At 36.4% G+C, this 19,734-nt stretch overlaps 1 protein-coding gene across 2 annotated transcripts; it reads left to right on the top strand.

Moving 5' to 3' along the window:
- Positions 1-1,824: 1,824 nt before the first annotated feature.
- Positions 1,825-14,818, top strand: CENPW (centromere protein W). 2 transcript variants are annotated; one of them, XM_007190807.2, is made up of 3 exons: positions 1,825-2,120; positions 12,699-12,812; positions 14,675-14,818. In XM_007190807.2, the coding sequence occupies exons 1-3, from the start codon at positions 1,995-1,997 to the stop codon at positions 14,699-14,701; spliced, it is 267 nt and encodes an 88-aa protein (XP_007190869.1). In that variant the 5' UTR covers positions 1,825-1,994; the 3' UTR covers positions 14,702-14,818. The 2 variants fall into 2 exon arrangements, with proteins under 2 accessions (XP_007190869.1, XP_028024519.1); XM_028168718.2 differs by lacking the exon at positions 14,675-14,818 and having other exon boundaries at positions 12,739-12,816.
- Positions 14,819-19,734: the final 4,916 nt, after the last annotated feature.

The raw sequence follows: 19,734 nt of genomic DNA, 5'->3' as shown, positions 1-19,734 counted from the left end.
TAACCAAAATAATTTTGGTGGAGAGATAGGTACTAAAGTCTGATTGCAGTGGCTTCAAGAGAGAATGGGAGGAAAGGAATTGGAGACATAAAATTTAGCCAATCCTGTCTAGTTTTTCTGTGAAAAAAATGAAAAGGAAGTTGCTAAATATAAGATCCAGAAAGAGTTTTCAAAAGGTTGGAGATATTATAGCATGTGTTTGTGCAGATGAAAAGAAAATTCAGCAAAGAAGGAAAATTCATGAAGCAAAATAGGGGAGACTTGCTAGAGGATGTCCTTAAGAAAGGGAGTGAACTGGGATCTAGGGCACAAGTGGATTAGTTGGCCTTAGACGACGGTTCATCCATGGGAGCAGATGGAGATTGATGGGTAGATGTGGTGGTGGGAGCATGTGGAAAGTCTCTATGGGGTGCTTCTATTTTGTTATTAAAACAATGTCATCAACTGAGGGTTAGGATGGGGTAGGGAGTGTAAGGAGACTTGAAGAAGAGAATGGATGAATGAATGGACTTCAGAAACAGCAAAAGACTGCAGGCAGTACTTAGAGGCTCAATAAAATGGTCATGTATTTACATTGAGACCAGACACAAACTTGCATGTTTTTCTTAAGACAACATCAATGTACAGATGCAAATACAGAATGAATTGAGATTTTAACATAAGCAGGGTTGGGTTTTTGTCAATTGAGTATGAGGGAAAAAAAGAGCCTGACTAGAGAGTTAAGGATAAATGCAAGAGGATATTATGGTGATGTACAATAGACCACAGGAAGGAGAATAAAAAATAGATTAAGGTTAGGGACATGGTAGAGACAGAGAGGACAGTGATCCAGTAGCATGTAAGAATTGTTGAAGTGGGGATACTGGAGGAAGTGAGTTCCAGAGATAAGGTTGAAGAGTAAGACAACTGAATTGAGAATATGGAAGGGTATTAGTAATGACAAGGCCTAGTGTATGACCACAGATGTAAATGGCTCATAGGATGAAAGATAAGATTATTGGCAGAGAGGAGATCTTGAAAGTGGGAGGCCAGATAGAAGGATCTATGTGGATATTGAAAGCACAACACAACAACTCCTACAGCATTAGTATTAGAGGTAATTACAAATAACATCACAGTGATATCAGAGTGGTCAGACTAACAGTGTTCCAACATGTCTTGAGTACTTGTTAGAAATGCAAATTCTCAAGTCCCATTGAGACCTACTGAACCAAGAAACCAAGGGGTGGTGCTTCAGGTGATGCACGATGATGTCTGAGAACCACTTACATGGGTAGCACAGAAGATGGAAGAGTTAATTGCTTGGAAAAGAAGGATTCAATGAGGTAGCATTTAAACTACAACAGAAGTTATTGCAAGGTTAAGTGTAGGGGCCTTAAAATTAAAGGGAGCAGCATTTGTAAAGAAAAGCTTGAATCATGAAAAGACCTCAGATAAGATAACATAAAATTACGTAAAAGTGAAAAACGTTAGCTATTAATATCAGAAAAGCATGCCTTGCTAGGAAGCCATTGGTTCTTCAAGAATCCTGATGAAACATCATAGACTTCTTTCTATTCATCTACTTTTTCTTTCATTGGTATTAGGCTCAGTAGAGAATGAAAGCTGGGACAGTAAGTGTGGCTGCTTTGGCATACCAACATTTTCCACAATTTCCCAACGTCTCTATCGAACACTGGAGAAATTGTTTCAAAGAGCTAGTGCTAAAGGCTAAAGCCGCACTCCTCTCCCGTCTATGACGTCACGGGGCGATCACCGAGGGTGTGTTCCATCAACAGCCAGGCGCCGCGGGGGGCGGGGCTTGAGCGTGTGACGTCACTACCGGGCGCCAGGCGCGCTCAATTGGCGGCGGATTCAAACGTTGCGGCCTGGTCTCAGGGCCTGTAGAAGCGTCGGAGTCGGGGTTCTCGGTGTCCCCGCGGGCGTGAGCTGCAGTACGGCGCAGGGAGGACCTAGGAAGCTCAGGCGGGTGGTGCCCGAGCCGGAGGGAGAGGATGGCGCTCTCGACAACAGTCTCGCAGAGGAAGCTGATAAAGCGGAAGGCTCCCCGCGGTTTTCTAAAGCGCGTCTTCAAGCAACGGAAGCCTCACCTCCGTCTGGAGACAAATAGCGACCTACTGGTGAGATTTTGTCCGTTCTAGGACTGGAAGTGGGGCGGAGACAGGGGAAATAACCCCCAGCCTTTATTTCGCCGCCCCCAGCCAGTCTAGCTTTCAGGCCTACGTTTGAGGTGTTCGCAGCAAACTGGGCGGGTTTGCCCCAGCCTGGCATATCAGTTAGTATTCCTAATGCTGAGTTGTTTTGGGGTCCTCTGAAATGTAGATATCCTGACCTTTTTTTACAGGAGGCTATTAGCCACATCAATTTAAGGAGAAAACTAACGTTAAGTTCCTGCTTATAGTTTTTCAATATCGCTATTCAGGAGCACCGTCTGGTACTGTGCTTAGTGTAATTTGCAAAGGTTCAAAGGATACATTTAAAAAAAATAGATTTTGGAATTCAGGCTGGGTTATTTTCATTTAAATATTGTAAAAGGCATTACTGACATGCCTTTCAAAAGTGCCTTTCTCCTTGCCTTCCTTTCTTCCCCTTCTTTTTACATTGTTAAACAAATATATTGCCGTTTCCTCTACTTTAGTTTATTTACTAAAGAACCCTGACCCAAAAGTTTATTTGTAAGTAGTATGGTCCCAAATGTGAATTCGTTTTCCTAGACAAATGTTAGTTTAGTTTTCAAGCCTAACCATTAAAAGTTTCTCTGACTCATAGTAACTGCAGCATAATGCTCACATGATAAATAACCACAACGAAACCACTGTGTAATATTTCTGTTTTGAAATAAATTAAGAGTTTTTATGTTGAATGCCTGGAATATATATCCCTCTAGCAGAATGAACACTGTTTCCCTAGGTTTAAACCATAGGAGGCACCTCCTGTGGTTTGTTACAAGAGCTCTTTGAGTAAGGAGCCACTACAGGTGGGCACCTAATTTCCCCGAGATCAAGGATGAAGAATTGTGGATAATAGGGATATATGGCATGGAGGGTGGCTTCACAGTACATCATTCCATCTCTTCTTAAGCTACATTGTACCCCCCCCCCCCCCGCCCCACCTCTTTTCTCTACAGCCTCTGCCACTCTCTACTGCCTCCCCTAATTTTAGGGTTTCTATTTTTGCTAAATTACTATAGAATTGTCTTCACTTTTCCTTTCTGTGAGGCAAAACAACTTTTTTTTTTCCTTGGAAAAGTAGCCCTTCTAATATCTCCTGTCCTTTTTCGTTCCTTTTTTTAGACCCTGTAAGAAAAGACAATATATACTGTTTTATTACCCTCCTTCCCCCAAGGTGGTGATTAAGGTGGCACACGTGAGCTGTATTAAAGTGAAATTGATTTTCAAAAGAATTTTAGGTAATTTATTCTGAAGTTTTCACTGGTGCTGGGGTTCTCTCAATAAATGGAGGCGGGAGGAAATGTACCTGCTCTAGAATCTGGGAGACTACCAGTTGGTGTAGATTGTTGGGCAGAAATTTCTCAAGTAGTCAGATTCCTCCCACATCCACACTTGCCTGCCCCAAGTGACCCCTGGACAGGAGGACTCTATTGTGGAGTGGGATCCAGGTGGTACAGGAAAGAAGGGGAGGTGAAATTCTAAGCATTTGCAGTGGTAGGGGAATGGAAGTTCTTTTTGCTACCATCTATTACTAGATTGTATGCTTGTCTTTGGCTTTATTTCTCCTTCACCGTCTTGTATATGCCATGCATCACTCTGGTTTCCTTACTTATGGTTTTCTGCTTGCCATTGGTACTTAATTATCTTACCCAGCAGGTGTCCCACATCATCCATAAACTTCTCTACAATTAAGGTAGTCTGTTTTTTTTTCTGAACTTTGATAGCCGTAAGAGTGTACATCATACAGTTTAGCTACTGGGACGCTGACACTGTTCTCTAAGTTTTATATGTCAGTGTTGTCTCCCAGTGCAGTATGCAGCTTCTTGAGGGGAAGGAACCATACATATCTCCTTTTGTGTCTTCCATTATCTTTAACACAGAACTAATCTACTTTTGTGATGTCTTTGCATAAGATATTTCTTCTGTTTGAAGATGTCCTCACTCCACTCTGCTTCTCAAACTTCAGTTATTTCAAAATTCAGTTCAAATGCCTGTTATTCAGTGAAGGCTTCCTTCAGGGTCTTAGAAAGGATCAATCTTACCTTCCAATATCATCTACTGTCACACATTTGTCTTTAATTAGGTTTCATTCTCCCATTGGACTGGGAACTTTGAATTGGGAACTTACTGTATTCCTGGTGTTTAGCATAATACCTTGAACATTCTGAGTGTACAATTAAAGTTGGGAGTGATGATGACTATATGCGGATTGATATTTCTAACATTTTACTTTTAACTTCCTTGTGTTACTGCATATTCTTCTGCACTGGCTTTTTATTGTTGTTTTATTTTATGACTTATTTGATTGTATATCACCAGGGCCAATACTGGTGAGTGTATGTTAATCTCAAATTGTTCGGCTTTCTTGTGACTCAGTTTTTAGATTTATCACTAAGGAATATTGTGCAAATATCTGGGTACTTACAGTTTATGTAAAACTCAGAAGTGCTGTGAGGAAGTGGGGAGGAAGTCAGGCTGGCCCAGTCTTTTGGTCACCTGAGACTGTCAAAGGGATACCTCTTTGTAAATTATCTTTTGGTTTACCTTTCAAGCAAGCTGATTTTTTATTTTTCCAAAGTGTAAGTTCTTGATGGAATGGCTTTCAGGATTGAATGTCTAGCTGAAACCATAAAATTTGCTTTTGTTCTGACCATTTTAATTTAAACCTTAGTGCACTTGAGTGACACCACTCAATTAACTGTTTTATTACAGAGAAATAGGTTGTTTAAAAAAAAAAATTCTGACATTAAAAAAAAGTAATATTAATTCAGTATCTATGGTTCATGCCCATGAAGAGTAAAGGACTCAAGCCTCAAAACAGAGTGTGGTTTATTTGGGATTGGCTAAAAATTTTTTTTGCCTAATTTGGGGAGATATGGATGGATCTTTTTCTCATGCAATAATAATTGACAACCTACTGCATATTGGGCCATGGGCTAAAGGTCACTGGGGATATAATGTCTGGGAAGATAGACATGGTTTTGCCCTTACAGTACATTGAAGAAGACAGGTGAGAAATTGCTGCCTAATGTATGTAGTATGTACAGTGATAAGAAGTTCAGGGTGCCATGGATCTATATAACCTTACATATTGGGAGGAATTGGGCTTTTTAGAGAAGTCTATAAACCAGTAGCATGGCTGTAGGCAAACTTGTATTTGAATACTGAAAGAAGTTCAAAAGACCTAGTATAGAACTGAAAGTTGGGAAAGGTGAGAGATGAAATTAGAAAAGCCTAGTCAAGTGGGGTTTAGTATTAAGGAATTTGGAATTTTTCATGAGGCATCTGGAAGATATTTAGCTTTAGAAGTAGAAAATACAGATTAACGGAGGAAATTGAGCCATGTTATGGAGTACTTTTGTTGCAGAAGGAAATGGTATATCACTGGAAGTTTAAAGAAATTTTAAATGACATGGTATAATGTAAAGAATCAGGATTGGGTGATTTAGCTCAGAGTTCTTGTGAGAATTAAACAAGACAGTGCATCAAAAAAGTACCAAAAGAATACCTCCTTCCATAGGTTCTTTATCATGTTAAATTTAAATTCCCAAACTCCTCTGCTTTCCCCAAATATCACTAAAACATTCTTAAGCATCTATAACAATCCACTAAAGATTTCCACATAATAATTTAAAGCACCACATTACCTAGTTATTTAACATTTAGTGAACTGTTGGGGAGAGTTAAGTATTGTGTGTTTTTCTTTAATTTTATTTTTTTATACAGCAAGTTCTTATTAGCTATCAGTTTTATACATATTAGTGTATATATGTCAATCCCAATCTCCCAATTCATCCCCACCCCCGCTTTCCCCCCTTGGTGTCCATACATTTGTTCTCTACATCTGTGTCTCTGTTTCTGCCTTGCAAACTGGTTCATCTGTACTATTTTTCTAAATTCCAAATATATGCATTAATATACTATATTTGTTCTTCTCTTTCTGACTTACCTCACTCTGTATGACAGTCTCTAGGTCCATCCACGTCTCTACAGATGACCCAGTTTCGTTCCCTTTGATGGCTGGGTAATATTCCATTGTATATATGTACCACATCTTATTTATCCATTCGTCTGTTGGTGGGCATTTAGGTTGCTTCCATGACCTGGCTATTTTAAACAGTGCTGCAATGAACATTGGGGCACATGTGTCTTTTTGAATTATGGTTTTCTCTGGGTATATGCCCAGTAGTGAGATGGCTGGGTCATATCGTAATTCTATTTTTAGTTTTTTAAGGAACTTCCATACTGTTCTCCATAGTGGCTGTATCAATTTCCATTCCCACCAACAATGCAAGAGGGTTCCCTTTTCTTTACACCCTCTCCAACATTTGTTGTTTGTAGATTTTCTGATGATGCCCATTCTAACTGGTGTGAGGTGATACCTCATTGTGGTTTTGATTTGCATTTCTCTAATAATTAGTGATGTTGAGCGTCTTTTCATGTGCGTCTTGGCCATCTGTTTCTCTTCTTTGGAGAGATGTCTATTTAGGTCTACTGCCCATTTTTGGATTGGGTTGCTTGTTTTTTTAATATTGATCTGCATGAGCTGTTTATGTATTTTGGAGATTAATCCTTTGTCCATTGATTGGTTTGCAAATATTTTCTCCCATTCTGAGGGTTGTCTTTTCATCTTATTTATAGTTTCCTTTGCTGTGCAGAAGCTTTTAAGTTTCATTAGGTCCCATTTGTTTATTTTTGTTTTGATTTCCATTACTCTAGGAGGTGGGTCAAAAAAGATCTTGCTTTGATTTATGTCAAAGAGTGTTCTTCCTGTGGTTTCCTCTAAGAGTTTTATAGTGTCTGGTCTGGTCTTACATTTAGGTCTTTAATCCATTTTGAGTTTACTTTTGTGTATGGTGTTAGGGAGTGTTCTAATTTCATTCTTTTACATGTAGCTGTCCAGTTTTCCCAGCACCACTTATTGCAGAGGCTGTCTTTTCTCCATTGTATCTCCTTGCCTCCTTTGTCATAGATTAGTTGACCATAGGTGCATGGGTTGATCTCTGGGCTTTCTATCCTGTTCCCTTGATCTGTATTTCTCTTTTTGTGTCAGTACCATATTGTCTTGATTACTGTAGCTTTGTAGTGTAGTGTGAAGTCAGGGAGTCTAATTCCTCCACCTCTGTTTTTTTCCCTCAAGATTGCTGTGGCTATCCGGGCTCTTTTGTGTCTCCATACAAATTTTAAGATTCTTTGTTCTAGTTCTGTAAAAAAAAAAAAAAATGCCGTTGGTAATTTGATAAGGATTGCATCGAATCTGTAGATTGCTTTGGGTAGTCATAGTCATAGAAAATAGTCATTTTCACAATATTGATTCTTCCAATCTAAGAACATGGTATATATCCCCATCTGTTTGTGTCATCTTTGATTTCTTTCATCAGTATCTTATAGTTTTCTGAGAACAGGTTTTTTACCTCCTTAGGTAGCTTTATTCCTAGGTATTTTATTCTTTTTGTTGCAATGGTGAAGGGGATTGTTTCCTTAATTTCTCTTTCTGATCTTTCGTTGTTAGTGTATAGGAATGCAAGAGATTTCTGTTCATTAATTTTGTATCCTGCAACTTTACCAAATGCATTGCTTAGCTCTAGTAGTTTTCTGGTAGCATCTTTAGGATTCTCTATGTATAGTATCATGTCATCTGCAAACAGTGATAGCTTTACTTCTTCTTTTCCGATTTGGGTTCCTTTTATTTCCTTTTCTTCTCTGATTTCTGTGGTTAAAACTTCCAAAACTATGTTGAATAATAGTGGTGAGAGTGGACAACCTTGTCTTGTTACTGATCTTAGAGGAAATGGTTTCAGTTTTTCACTGTTGAGAATGATGTTTGCTGTGGGCTTGTCGTATATGGCCTTTATGATGTTGAGGTAGGTTCCCTCTATGCCCACTTTCTGGAGTGCTTTTATTATAAATGGAAGTTGAATTTTGTCAAGCTTTTTCTGCATCTTTTGAGATGATCATATGGTTTTTATTCTTCAATTTGTTAATATGGTGTATCACATTGATTTTTTATTGAAGAATCCTTGCATCCCTGGGATAAATCCCACTTGATCATGGTGTATGATCCTTTTAATGTGTTGCTGGATTCTGTTTGCTAGGATTTTGTTGAGGATTTTTGCATCTATATTCATCAGTGATATTGGTCCATAATTTTCCTTTTTTGTAGTATCTTTGTCTGGTTTTGGTATCAGGGTGATGGTGGCCTCGTAGAATGAGTCTGGAAGTGTTCCTTCCTCTGCAAATTTTGGAAGAGTTTGAGAAGGATGGGTGTTAGCTCTTCTCTAAATGTTTGATAGAATTCACCTGTGAAGCCATCTGGTCCTGGACTTTTGTTTGTTGGAAGATATTTAATCACAGTTTCAATTTCATTACTTGTGATGGGTCTGTTTATATTTTCTGTTTCTTCCTGGTTCAATCTTGGAAGGTTATACCTTTCTAAGAATTTGTCCATTTCTTCCAGGTTGTCCATTTTATTGGCATAGAGTTGCTTGCAGTAGTCTCTTAGGATGCTTTGTATTTCCATGGTGTCCGTTGTAACTTCTCCTTGTTCATTTCTAATTTTACTGATTTGAGTCCTCTCCCTCTTTTTCTTGATGAGTCTGGCTAAAGGGTTATCAATTTTGTTTATCTTCTCAAAGAACCAGCTTTTAGTTTTATTGATCTTTGCTATTGTTTTCTTTGTTTCTATTTCATTTATTTCTGCTCTGATCTTTATGATTTCTTTCCTTCTGCTAACTTTGGGTTTTGTTTGTTCTTCTTTCTCTAGTTCCTTTAGGTGTAAGATTAGATTGTTTATTTGAGAATTTTCTTTTTTCTTGAGGTAGGATTGTATTGCAATAAACTTCCCTCTTTGAACTGCTTTTGCTGCATCCCATGGGTTTTGGATCGTCATGTTTTTGTTGTCATTTGTCTCTAAGTATTTTTTGATTTCCTCTTTGATTTATTCAGTGACCTGTTGGTTATTTAGTAACATATTATTTAGCCTCCATGTGTTTGTGTATTTTATGTTTTTTCCCTGTAATTGATTTCTAATCTCATAGCGTTATGGTCGGAAAGGATGCTTGATATGATTTCAATTTTCTTAAATTTACTGAGGCTTGATTTGTGACCCAAGATGTGATCTATCCTGGAGAATGTTCCGTGTGCACTTGAGAAGAAAGTGGAATGTGCTGTTTTTGGATGGAATAAATATCCATTTATTATAAATATGATAAATATTCTTATAAATATCAATTTAATCTGGTTGGTCTGTTGTGTCATTTAAAACTTGTATTTCCTTATTAATTTTCTGTCTGGATGATGTGTCCATTGGTGTAGGTGAGGTGTTAAAATCCCCCACTATTATTGTGTTACTGTCGATTTCCTCTTTTATAGCTGTTAGTAGTTGCTTTATGTATTGAGGTGCTCCTATGTTGGGTGCATATATATTTATAATTGTTATATCTTCTTCTTGGATTGATCTCTTGATCATTATGTAGTGTTCTTCCTTGTCTCTTGCAACATTCTTTATTTTAAAGTCTGTTTTATCTGATATGAGTATTGCTACTCCAGCTTTCTTTTGATTTCCATTTGCATGTAATACCTTTTTCCATCCACTCACTTTCAGTCTGTTTGTGTCTCTAGGTCTGAAGTGGGTCCCTTGTAGACAGCATATCTATGGGTCTTGTTTTTGTGTCCATTCAGTGAGCCTGTGTCTTTTGGTTGGAGCATTTAATCCATTTACATTTAAGGTAATTATTGATATGTATGTTCCTATTACCATTTTCTTAATTGTTTTGGGTTTGTTTTTGTTGGTCCTTTTCTTCTCTTGTGTTTTCCACTTAGAGAAGTCCCTTTAGCATTTGTTGTAGAGCTGGTTTGGTGGTGCTGAATTCTCTTAGCTTTTGCTTTTCTATAAAGCTTTTGACTTCTCAGTCAAATCTGAATGAGATCCTTGCTGGGTAGAGTAATCTTGGTTGTAGCTTTTTCTTTTTCCCTTTCATCACTTTAAATATATCGTGGCCTCTCTTCTGCCTTGTAGAGTTTCTGCTGAGAAATCAACTGTTAACCTTATGGGAGTTCCCTTGCATGTTATTTGTTGTTTTTCCCTTGTTGCCTTTAATAATTTTTCTTTGTCTTTAATTTGTGTCAGTTTTATTACTATGTGTCTCAGTGTGTTTCTTCTTGGGTTTATCCTGCCTGGGAGTCTCTGTGCTTCCTGGATTTGGGTGGCTATTTCCTTTCCCATGTTAGGGAAGTTTTCCACTATAATCTCTTCAAATATTTTCTTGGGTCCTTCCTCTCTCTCTTCTCCTTCTGGAGCCCCTATAATGTGAATGTTGTTACGTTTAATGTTTTCCCAGAGATCTCTTAGGGTGTCTTCATTTCTTTTCATTCTTTTTTCTTTATTCTGTTCCATGGCAGTGAATTCCACCATTCTTTTTCCAGGTCACTTATCTGTTCTTCTGCCTCAATTATTCTGGTATTTATTCCTTCTAGTGTATTTTTCATTTCAGTTATTGTATTGTTCATCTCTGTTTGTTTGTTCTTTAATTCTTCTAGGTGTTTGTTCTTTAATTCTTCTAAACCTTTGTTAAACATTTCTTCCATCTTCTCAATCTTTTCCTCCATTCTTTTTCCGAGGTCCTGGCTCATCTTCACTATCCTTATTCTGAATTCTTTTTTTGGAAGGTTGCCTATCTCCACTTCATTTAATTGTTTTTCTGGGGTTTTATCTTGTTCCTTCATCTGGTACGTAGTCCTCTGCCTTTTCATTTTGTCTCTGTTTCTGTGAATGTGGTTTTCATTCCACAGTCTGCAGGATTTTAGTTTCTTGCTTCTGCCAAGTGTTATGTATTAATTAATTGTTCTCACTGCAAAGAGTGTGTACTATTATATAAATGATCAAATAAATTATATGTTAAAGAGACTATCTAATTGGACCTAGGTTGGTAGTGACTTCAGGCACATGGCAGAAGCAATGGATAGAGATGTTACCAGTAATTTAAATAAAAGAGCACTAGATGTGATACTAGAGGGAGAAATGAGATAGGACTGCAACTCACTTTACATTCTCTCTTGCTTGGGTTTGAGCTCTACTTCAGCTGTTTTCAAGCTATATATATATGCATATAGAATGAGTAGCCCTTTTTGGTTAGGGTAGTGAATTTTGAGTAAAATATTTAGCAAAATGTACATATTGAAATAGGTTAAATAATGATATATGTACACATATATTATGGTACATGTATATGTTTTGCTAATATGTAGAAGTTGTTTCTATAAGAATATGCAAGAAGCTGGCAACCATAGTTGACTGGGGGATGATGTGGAAGAGAGACTTACTTTTGTCAGTCTATCCTTTTGCAGACTTTTTGCTTTGTATTTTGAAATACCTATTGGTTCACAAGAAGTGGCAAAAATAGTAGAGAATTCCCCTTATCTTTTATGCAGCTTCCCACAATGCTAATATCTTATATAATTACAGTTCTTTGTGGACTTTGGAATTTTGTATTGTCTGCTTATTTTATGTAGTTTAAGGCTACTTTTTAAGAAATTTTAAGATTATTAATAGTAGATATGATTATTTTGATGTTGTTGGAAGACAAGTAACTTGACCTTTGTATATAAATGCGATAAACTTTTAAAATTTCAATTATTAACATGTTTTTGATTAGATATTTCACATTAAATATCTGGTTACAAAATCTTTATACCTTGGATTGTAGAATGAGAGATGACTAGCCTTAAGTACAATATTTGATATGTTTTTTTAATTTGGGGGAAATTTTAAATTACATTGGAAACTTAAATTTAGTTGGAATGGGAAACAGGAATATTTTTTCTTAATAGAGACCTACCTAAGTTTTGATATAATGATCCTTTAGAGTAATGTTATTGTCTATATATAGCCTTTGGTCAGCTTTACATAGACTTGTTTCATGTATTGTAATAACTAAGTCTCTTTTTTATGGAATCTTAAGATGGACATATATTAAACTGAATTCTGTTACTTTAAATAAAGGTTAATTGATGTAATCACAGTAGTAAATAGTACAGCATTAAAATTGGGGATATTCTTTTTATTTTTATTTTTTAATTTTTTAAATTTTTAATAAATTTATTTATTTTTACTTATTTATTATTTTTGGCTGTGTTGGGTCTTCATAGCTGCGCGCGGCTTTCTCTAGTTGCCGCGAGCGGGGGCTACTCTTCGTTGTGGTACGTGGGCTTCTCATTGTGGTGGCTTCTCTTGTTGTGGAGCATGGGCTCTAGAGTGCGCGGGCTTCAGTAGATGCAGCGCTTGGGCTCAGTAGTTGTGGCTTGTGGGCTGTAGAGTGCAGGCTCAGTAGTTGTGGCTCACGGGCTTCGTTGCTCCACGGCATGTGGGATCTTCCCAGACCAGGGCTCGAACCCGTGTCCCCTGCATTGGCAGGTGGATTCTTAACCACTGCGCCACCAGGGAAGCCCGGGGGTATTATTTTTAAAAGTCATTATTTCCAAACATCAGTATTTGAGCTTAAAAATCCTTTTGCATTTTCTCTTTTAAAGGTGCATCTGAACTGTTTACTCCTTGTTCATCGATTAGCAGAAGAGGCTCGGACAAATGCTTGTGAGAATAAGTGTGGAGTCATTAAAAAGGAGCATGTACTGGCTGCAGCAAAGGTAAGATCTGAATTTCTTTTCTTGAGCACAGTTGCCTTAAAACACCACCTAGTTCGTCACCTCTGCCTGGTTTAGATTCCTTATTCAGTTTTGTTGAATGAGTTGATGCTTGGCTTTTCACGGGTTTTAATTACAGAGTTAGATTTTTTTTTTATTATGTATATTATGGATTTCTGATGGAAAGATTCATGGCCATTGCTTTATTGCCATTTAGGGGAAAATGAATGTTTGACTGCTAATCTGTGAGATATGTAGTAGCCTATATATAGCTGAGAAGGTTTATTACCTTGAAATTTATCAAAACTTTCTTCTTGATCATTTTAAGTTCAGCTAATGATTTTTCTACATTTGTTTTGAGATTTGAGTGACTTCTTAATCATATTGCTTATATAAGCAGAGAAGATTGCTTCTTACTGATATTTCTGTATAATGTAATAGTATGATGCCTAGGGCAGAGTTTTTTCCATATATGTTCCCAAGATTATTTTCACTTGATGTTAATAGATGCCCCAATAGGAAAGGCTTCTGGGGTCAGATAAGTTTATATAACCTAACATACTATACCTCCTTGAATAGTCACAATGTTATGTATAGAGAGCTTGTTTCTGTAAGAATATGCAAGAAATTGGCACATGGTTGACTGGAGGATGATGTGAGAGAGAGACTTATTTTTGACAGTTTACCTCTTTATAGGCTTTTTTGTTTAGCATTTAATATTTTTGAAATAATTATAGACTCACAGAAGGTGCAAAAATAGTATAGAGAGTTCCACTGTACCTTATCCAACTTCCCACAACGGTAATGTCTTTATATAACTATAGTTATGTAAAGTTATGAAAGGTTATGAGAAATATACCAGTAATTTGTTGAACTCTGTTTAATTTAGCATTTTGTAAATTTGGGTGTATACTATACTTAGAATTTTGTAAATTCATTTGAGTACATAGTATTCTTTTGCAGTCCCTATAGTAACTTCTTGTAGAACAGAGAAGTACTGGCCTAGGGTATAAACCTATTTGGTGACCTCTGTGGAAGCCTAGAAATGGGCATGCCTTGGCATTTTTTAAGGAGCTTTAAATTCTCTTACAACTATAAACATTTCAACAAGTTTCTGTACTATTAAAGTTGATATAAGTGCTTTCTGCAGGTAAAGCAAGGCTTAAGAACTTGAAGAGTGTATGTGTGTGTCTTAAATTTAGGGTTGGTTTGTTTTTATTAATGAATTATAAGTGTACTTACCTAAAAGTAGGTAAGTTCTTTAAAATATTTTTGGATATATTCTGGTCTCTAATGTTCCTTGTCTTTTACAACTTAAGATCTCATTTTGTTTAATTTCTCTTATGGGCTTCATGTCTTAAAAATTATCTACCTAACAAGCTTTTCAGCTTGAGATGACTAGTCTTGGTCTCTGATATAATTCCAGCCTAAATACAAGAAATTTGGTGTTGCAGTGGATTTGTATTGCTTTATAGTTGTTAAATTCCTGATTCATAATAGGATTTTCAAGTTTTGGAACATTCCTTAACTCTCCGAATTACTAAATTGTCTATAAACCTCAAGTTGGGAGCCATTAATCTGGACACTTTTGGCACAATTGAAGAAATTAACATCTAGAAGTGACTATTATAAAACCAGATTTTGAGAATCTAGGCATGTTTCACATTCTTTGAGAGAATTATACTATTTTAGAGAAGTCTAAAACCGTTTATAAGGCAAAAGATTCCCTAATCACATTCCAAATTGGGTTTTATAAATTCAGAGACTTGCATACTATACACATAGGACTTTTAAACTTTTTGTTGAGGAATTGTGTTTTATTTGGCATAGGTATAATATGAATCTTCATTTTCTCCCCCTCACAGGTAATTCTAAAGAAGAGCAGAGGTTAGAAGTCAAAGAACACATTTTTGAAAATTATATGATGTATTATTTTAGGTGGTAACAGATCGTAAAAGCACTTTTTATATAGCAGTTAATATTGTGTATTAAAATATTGGCTAGCTGAAGGATGTGTGTGTTTGTATGTTTTTTTGCTGGTATTGAAATATCTCAAGTATACACACAGAGCTATATAAGCTTTGTTTTTGAGGAATTGGTTCATTTTAAGTGGCCTTTAGTTCATGCTACTTCCCTTTTTGTTGGTATTGCAGATGTTTTACATATCAAAAATGAAATCTTAGTGTGTGAAGTAGCTTGAAGAGATGTATTTCTTAGAATTAAGTTTATAAGTATTTAGATTTAGCCACAGTTAACTATGGAATCAATTTAATCTCTGAAGGAAGACAATGTGCAGTCAAATCTAGGTGTATTTTAAATATTTTAACTGTTTAATGCCTTTGCATAAGCAATGCAGTCTACTTTTATTTAGGCCAATACTGTAATAATATAATTTCTCAACTGTAAACACCAGCAGGGTGTTTTCAAAAACCTATTTCCCTCCAAAACCAAAAAAAAATTACAGAGCAAATTGACTTATTTTCTTCAACTCACACAGATTTAATAGATGGGTATTTGTTCCCCCCCAAGAAATTTTTTAGAAGTTTATCGCATATCATCTAATAGTTGTGTTTTTAGCTTTTTATTTTGAAATAATTATAGATTGCAACTTTAAGTTGCAAAAATAGTACAGAGAGGTCCACATGTACTCTATCTCCAGTTTTCTCCCAGTGCCTACATCTTAAATAATTACAGTATAATATCAAAACCAGGCATTTGACTTGGTACAGTGTGTGTATAATTCTGTACCATTTTAGTACATTTGGAGATCTGTGTAACCACCACTACAGTCAAGATACAGAATTATTTCATCATCACAGACTTCTCCATCTTGCTGTTCTTTTATAAATTACACCCAACTCCCCATGTCCACTGCACACACAACACTCCCCTTCCTATTCCCACCATCCCTAAGCCGTGGCAACCACTAAACTGTTCTCCATGTCTGTAATTTTGCCATTGTGATGCAATCATACAGGTTATGACTTTTGGGAATTTGCTTTTTTCACTTAGCATAACTCTCTTGATCCTCCAAGTTGTTGCATGTAGCAATTTGTTCCTTTTTATTACTGAGTCATCATATTCCATGGTATTTATGTACCACAGTTTGTACAGCTTTACTCATTGAGGGATATTTTGATTATTTCTAGTTTTTGGCTATCACAAATAAAGCTGTTGTGAACAGTTGTGTACCAGTTTTTATACAGTTTTCATTTCTCTGGGAAAAATGCCCAGGAATGTGATTGCTGGGTTTAATGGTAAGTATGTGTTTAGTTTTTCAAAAAGAAATGGCCAAAGTATTTTCCAGAGTGGCTGTACCATTTTGTATTCCCATTAGCAGTTTATGAGAGAGTCATTTTTTTCTCCTTCTCATGAACATTTGGTATTATTTTTTATTTTAGCTGTTCTGCTACGAATGTCTCATCATGGTTTTTAATTTACATTTCCCTAATGGCTAATGATGTTGCACATATTTTCATATGTTTGTCATCCATTTTTTCTCTTTAGTAAAATGTTTCTTCATTTCTTTTGCCCATTTTCTATTTGTTTTTCTAATGTTGAATTTTGAGAGTTCTCTAGGTATAGGTCTTTGGTCAGACATGTGGTTTGCAAATATTTTCTTCTATTCTGTAGCTTGCCTTTTATCCTTTAACAGTATCTTTCGAAGGTCAATGATTTTCACTTTTGATGAGGTCCAATTTATTTTTTATTTATTTATTTTCATGCTGTTGGTGTCATGTTTAAGAACTCTTCATCAAGCCCTACATCTTATAGATTTTCTCCTGTATTATTTTTTAAATTTACCCTTTTTTGTTGTTATTGCAGTTTTTTTTTTTAAACATCTTTATTGGAGTATAATTGCTTACAATGTTGTGTTAGTTACTGCTGTGTAACAAAGTGAATCAGCTATATGTATATATATATCCCCATATCCCCTCCCTCTTGTGTCTCCCTCCCACCCTCCCTATCCCACCCCTCTAGGTGGTCACAAAGCACCGAGCTGATGTCCCTGTGCTATGTGGCTGCTTCCCATTAGCTATCTGTTTTACATTTGGTAGTGTATATATGTCAATGCCACTCTCTCACTTGGTCTCAGCTTACCATTCCCCGTCCTCGTGTCATCAAGTCCATTCTCTACGTCTGCATCTTTATTCCTGTCCTGCCCCTAGGTTCTTCAGAATCTTTTTTTTTTTTTAGATTCCATATATATGTGTTAGCATACGGTATTTGTTTTTCTTTTTCTGACTTACTTCACTCTGTATGACAGACTCTAGATCCATCCACCTCACTACAAATAACTCAATTTTGTTTCTTTTTGTGGCTGAGTAATATTCCATTGTATATATGTGCCACATCTTCTTTATCCATTCATCTGTCAGTGGACACTTAGGTTGCTTCCGTGTCCTGGCTATTGTAAATAGGGCTGCAGTGAACATTGTGGTATGTGACTCTTTTTGAATTATGGTTTTCTCAGGTATATGCCCAGTAGTGTGATTGCTGGGTCATATGGTAGTTCTATTTTTAGTTTTTTAAGGAACCTCCATACTGTTCTCCGTAGTGGCTGTACCAGTTTACATTCCCACCAACAGCGCAAGAGGGTTCCTTTTTCTCCACACCCTCTCCAGCATTTATTGTTTGTAGATTTTTTTGATGATGGCCATTCTGATCGTTGTGAGGTCATTGTGGTTTTGATTTGCATTTCTCTAATGATTAGTGATGTTGCGCATCCTTTCATGTGTTTGTTGGCAATCTGTATATCTTCTTTGGAGAAATGTCTGTTTAGGTCTTCTGCCTATTTTTGGATGGAGTTGTTTGTTTTTTTGATATTGAGCTGCATGAGCTGCTTGTATATTTTGGAGATTACTCCTTTGTCAGTTGCTTCATTTGCAAATATTTTCTCCCATTCTTAGGGTTGTCTGTTCATCTTGTTTATGGTTTCCTTCGCTGTGCAAAAGCTTTTAAGTTTCATTAGGTCCCATTTGTTTATTTTTATCTTTATTTCCATTTCTCTGGGAGGTGGGTCAAAAAGGATCTTGCTGTGATTTATGTCATAGAGTGTTCTGCCTATGTTTTCCTCTAAGAGTTTGATAGTGTCTGACCTTACATTTAGGTCTTTAATCCATTTTGAGTTTATTTTTGGTGTGGTGTTAGGGAGTGTTCTAATTTCATTTTTTTTACATGTAGCTGTCCAGTTTTCCCAGCACCACTTATTGAAGAGGCTGTCTTTTCTCCATTGTATATTCTTCCCTCCTTTATGAAAGATAAGGTGACCATTTGTGTGTGGGTTTATCTCTGGGCTTTCTATCCTGTTCCATTGATCTATATTTCTGTTTTTATGCCAGTACCATACTGTCTTGATTACTGTAGCTTTGTAGTATAGCCTGAAGTCCGGGAGCCTGATTCCTCCAGCTCCATTTTTCTTTCTTAAGATTGCTTTTGCTATTCGGGGTCTTCTGTGTTTCCATACAAATTGTGAAATTTTTTGTTCTAGTTCTGTGAAAAATGCTATTGGTAGTTTGATAGGGATTGCACTGAACCTGTAGATTACTTTGGCTAGTAGAGTCATTTTCACAATGTTGATTCTTCCAATCCAAGAACATGGTATATCTCTCCATCTGTTTGTATCATCTTTACTTTCTTTCATCAGTGTCTTATAGTTTTCTGCATACAGGTCTTTTGTCTCCTTAGGTAGGTTTATTCCTAGGTATTTTATTCCTTTTGTTGCAGTGGTAAATGGGAGTGTTTCCTTAATTTCTCTTTCAGATTTTTCATCATTAGTGTATAGGAATGCAAGAGATTTCTGTGAAGTCATTTTGTATCTTGCTACTTTATGAAATTCATTGATTAGCTCTAGTAGTTTTCTGGTAGCATCTTTAGGATTCTCTATGTATAGTATCATGTCATCTGCGAACAGTGACTGTTTTACTTCTTTTCCGATTTCGATTCCTTTTATTTCTTTTTCATCTCTGATTGCTGTAGCTAAAACTTCCAAAACTATGTTGAATAATAGTGGAGGAAGTGGGCAACCTTGTCTTGTTCCTGATCTTAGTGGAAATGGTTTCAGTTTTTCACCATTGAGAATGATGTTGGCTGTGGGTTTGTCATATATGGCCTTTATTAAGTTGAGGTTACTTCCGTCTGTGCCCACTTTCTGGAGAGTTTTTATTATAAATGGGTTTTGAATTTTGTCAAAAGCTTTTTCTGCATCTATTGAGATGATCATATGGTTTTTATTCTTCACTTTGTTAATATGGTGTATCACATTGATTGATTTGCGTATATTGAAGAATCCTTGCATTCCTCAGTAAAGTGGGATAAAACCACTTGATCCTGGTGTGTGATCCTTTTAATGTGCTGTTGGATTCTGTTTGCTAGTATTTTGTTCAGGATTTTTGCATCTATGTTCATCAGTGATATTGGACTGTAGGGTTTTTGTTTTTGTTTTTTTTGGTGACATCTTTGTCTGGTTTTGGTATCAGAGTGATGGTGGCCTCATAGAATGAGTTTGGGAGTGTTCCTCCCTCTGCTATATTTTGGAAGAGTTTGAGAAGGATGGGTGTTAGCTCTTCTCTAAATGTTTGATAGAATTCACCTGTGAAGCCATCTGGTCCTGGACTTTTGTTTGTTGGAAGATTTTTAATCACAGTTTCAATTTCAGTGCTTGTGATGGGTCTCTTTATATTTTCTGTTTATTCCTGGTTCAATCTTGGAAGGTTTTACCTTTCTAAGAATTTGTCCATTTCTTCCAGGTTGTCCATTTTATTGGCATAGAGTTGCTTGTAGTAATCTCTCATGATCCTTTGTATTTCTGCAGTATCAGTTGTTACTTCTTGTTTTTCATTTCTAATTCTGTTGATTTGAGTCTTCTCCCTTTTTTCTCTTGATGAGTCTGTCTAATGGTTTATCAATTTTGTTTATCTTGTCA

This window comes from Balaenoptera acutorostrata, chromosome 14 (genome assembly GCF_949987535.1).
Source record: "Balaenoptera acutorostrata chromosome 14, mBalAcu1.1, whole genome shotgun sequence".
NCBI lineage: Eukaryota > Metazoa > Chordata > Mammalia > Artiodactyla > Balaenopteridae > Balaenoptera > Balaenoptera acutorostrata.
This window is presented reverse-complemented; position numbering and strand designations above follow the sequence as displayed.

Bases quoted from the DNA above. Each gene is read 5' to 3' on its own strand.
- CENPW (XM_007190807.2), top strand. From the start codon at position 1,995: ATGGCGCTCTCGACAACAGTCTCGCAGAGGAAGCTGATAAAGCGGAAG. The intron at 2,121-12,698 runs GTGAGATTTTGT...TCTCTTTTAAAG, and splicing joins AGACAAATAGCGACCTACTG to GTGCATCTGAACTGTTTACT. The intron at 12,813-14,674 runs GTAAGATCTGAA...TCCCCCTCACAG, and splicing joins ATGTACTGGCTGCAGCAAAG to GTAATTCTAAAGAAGAGCAG.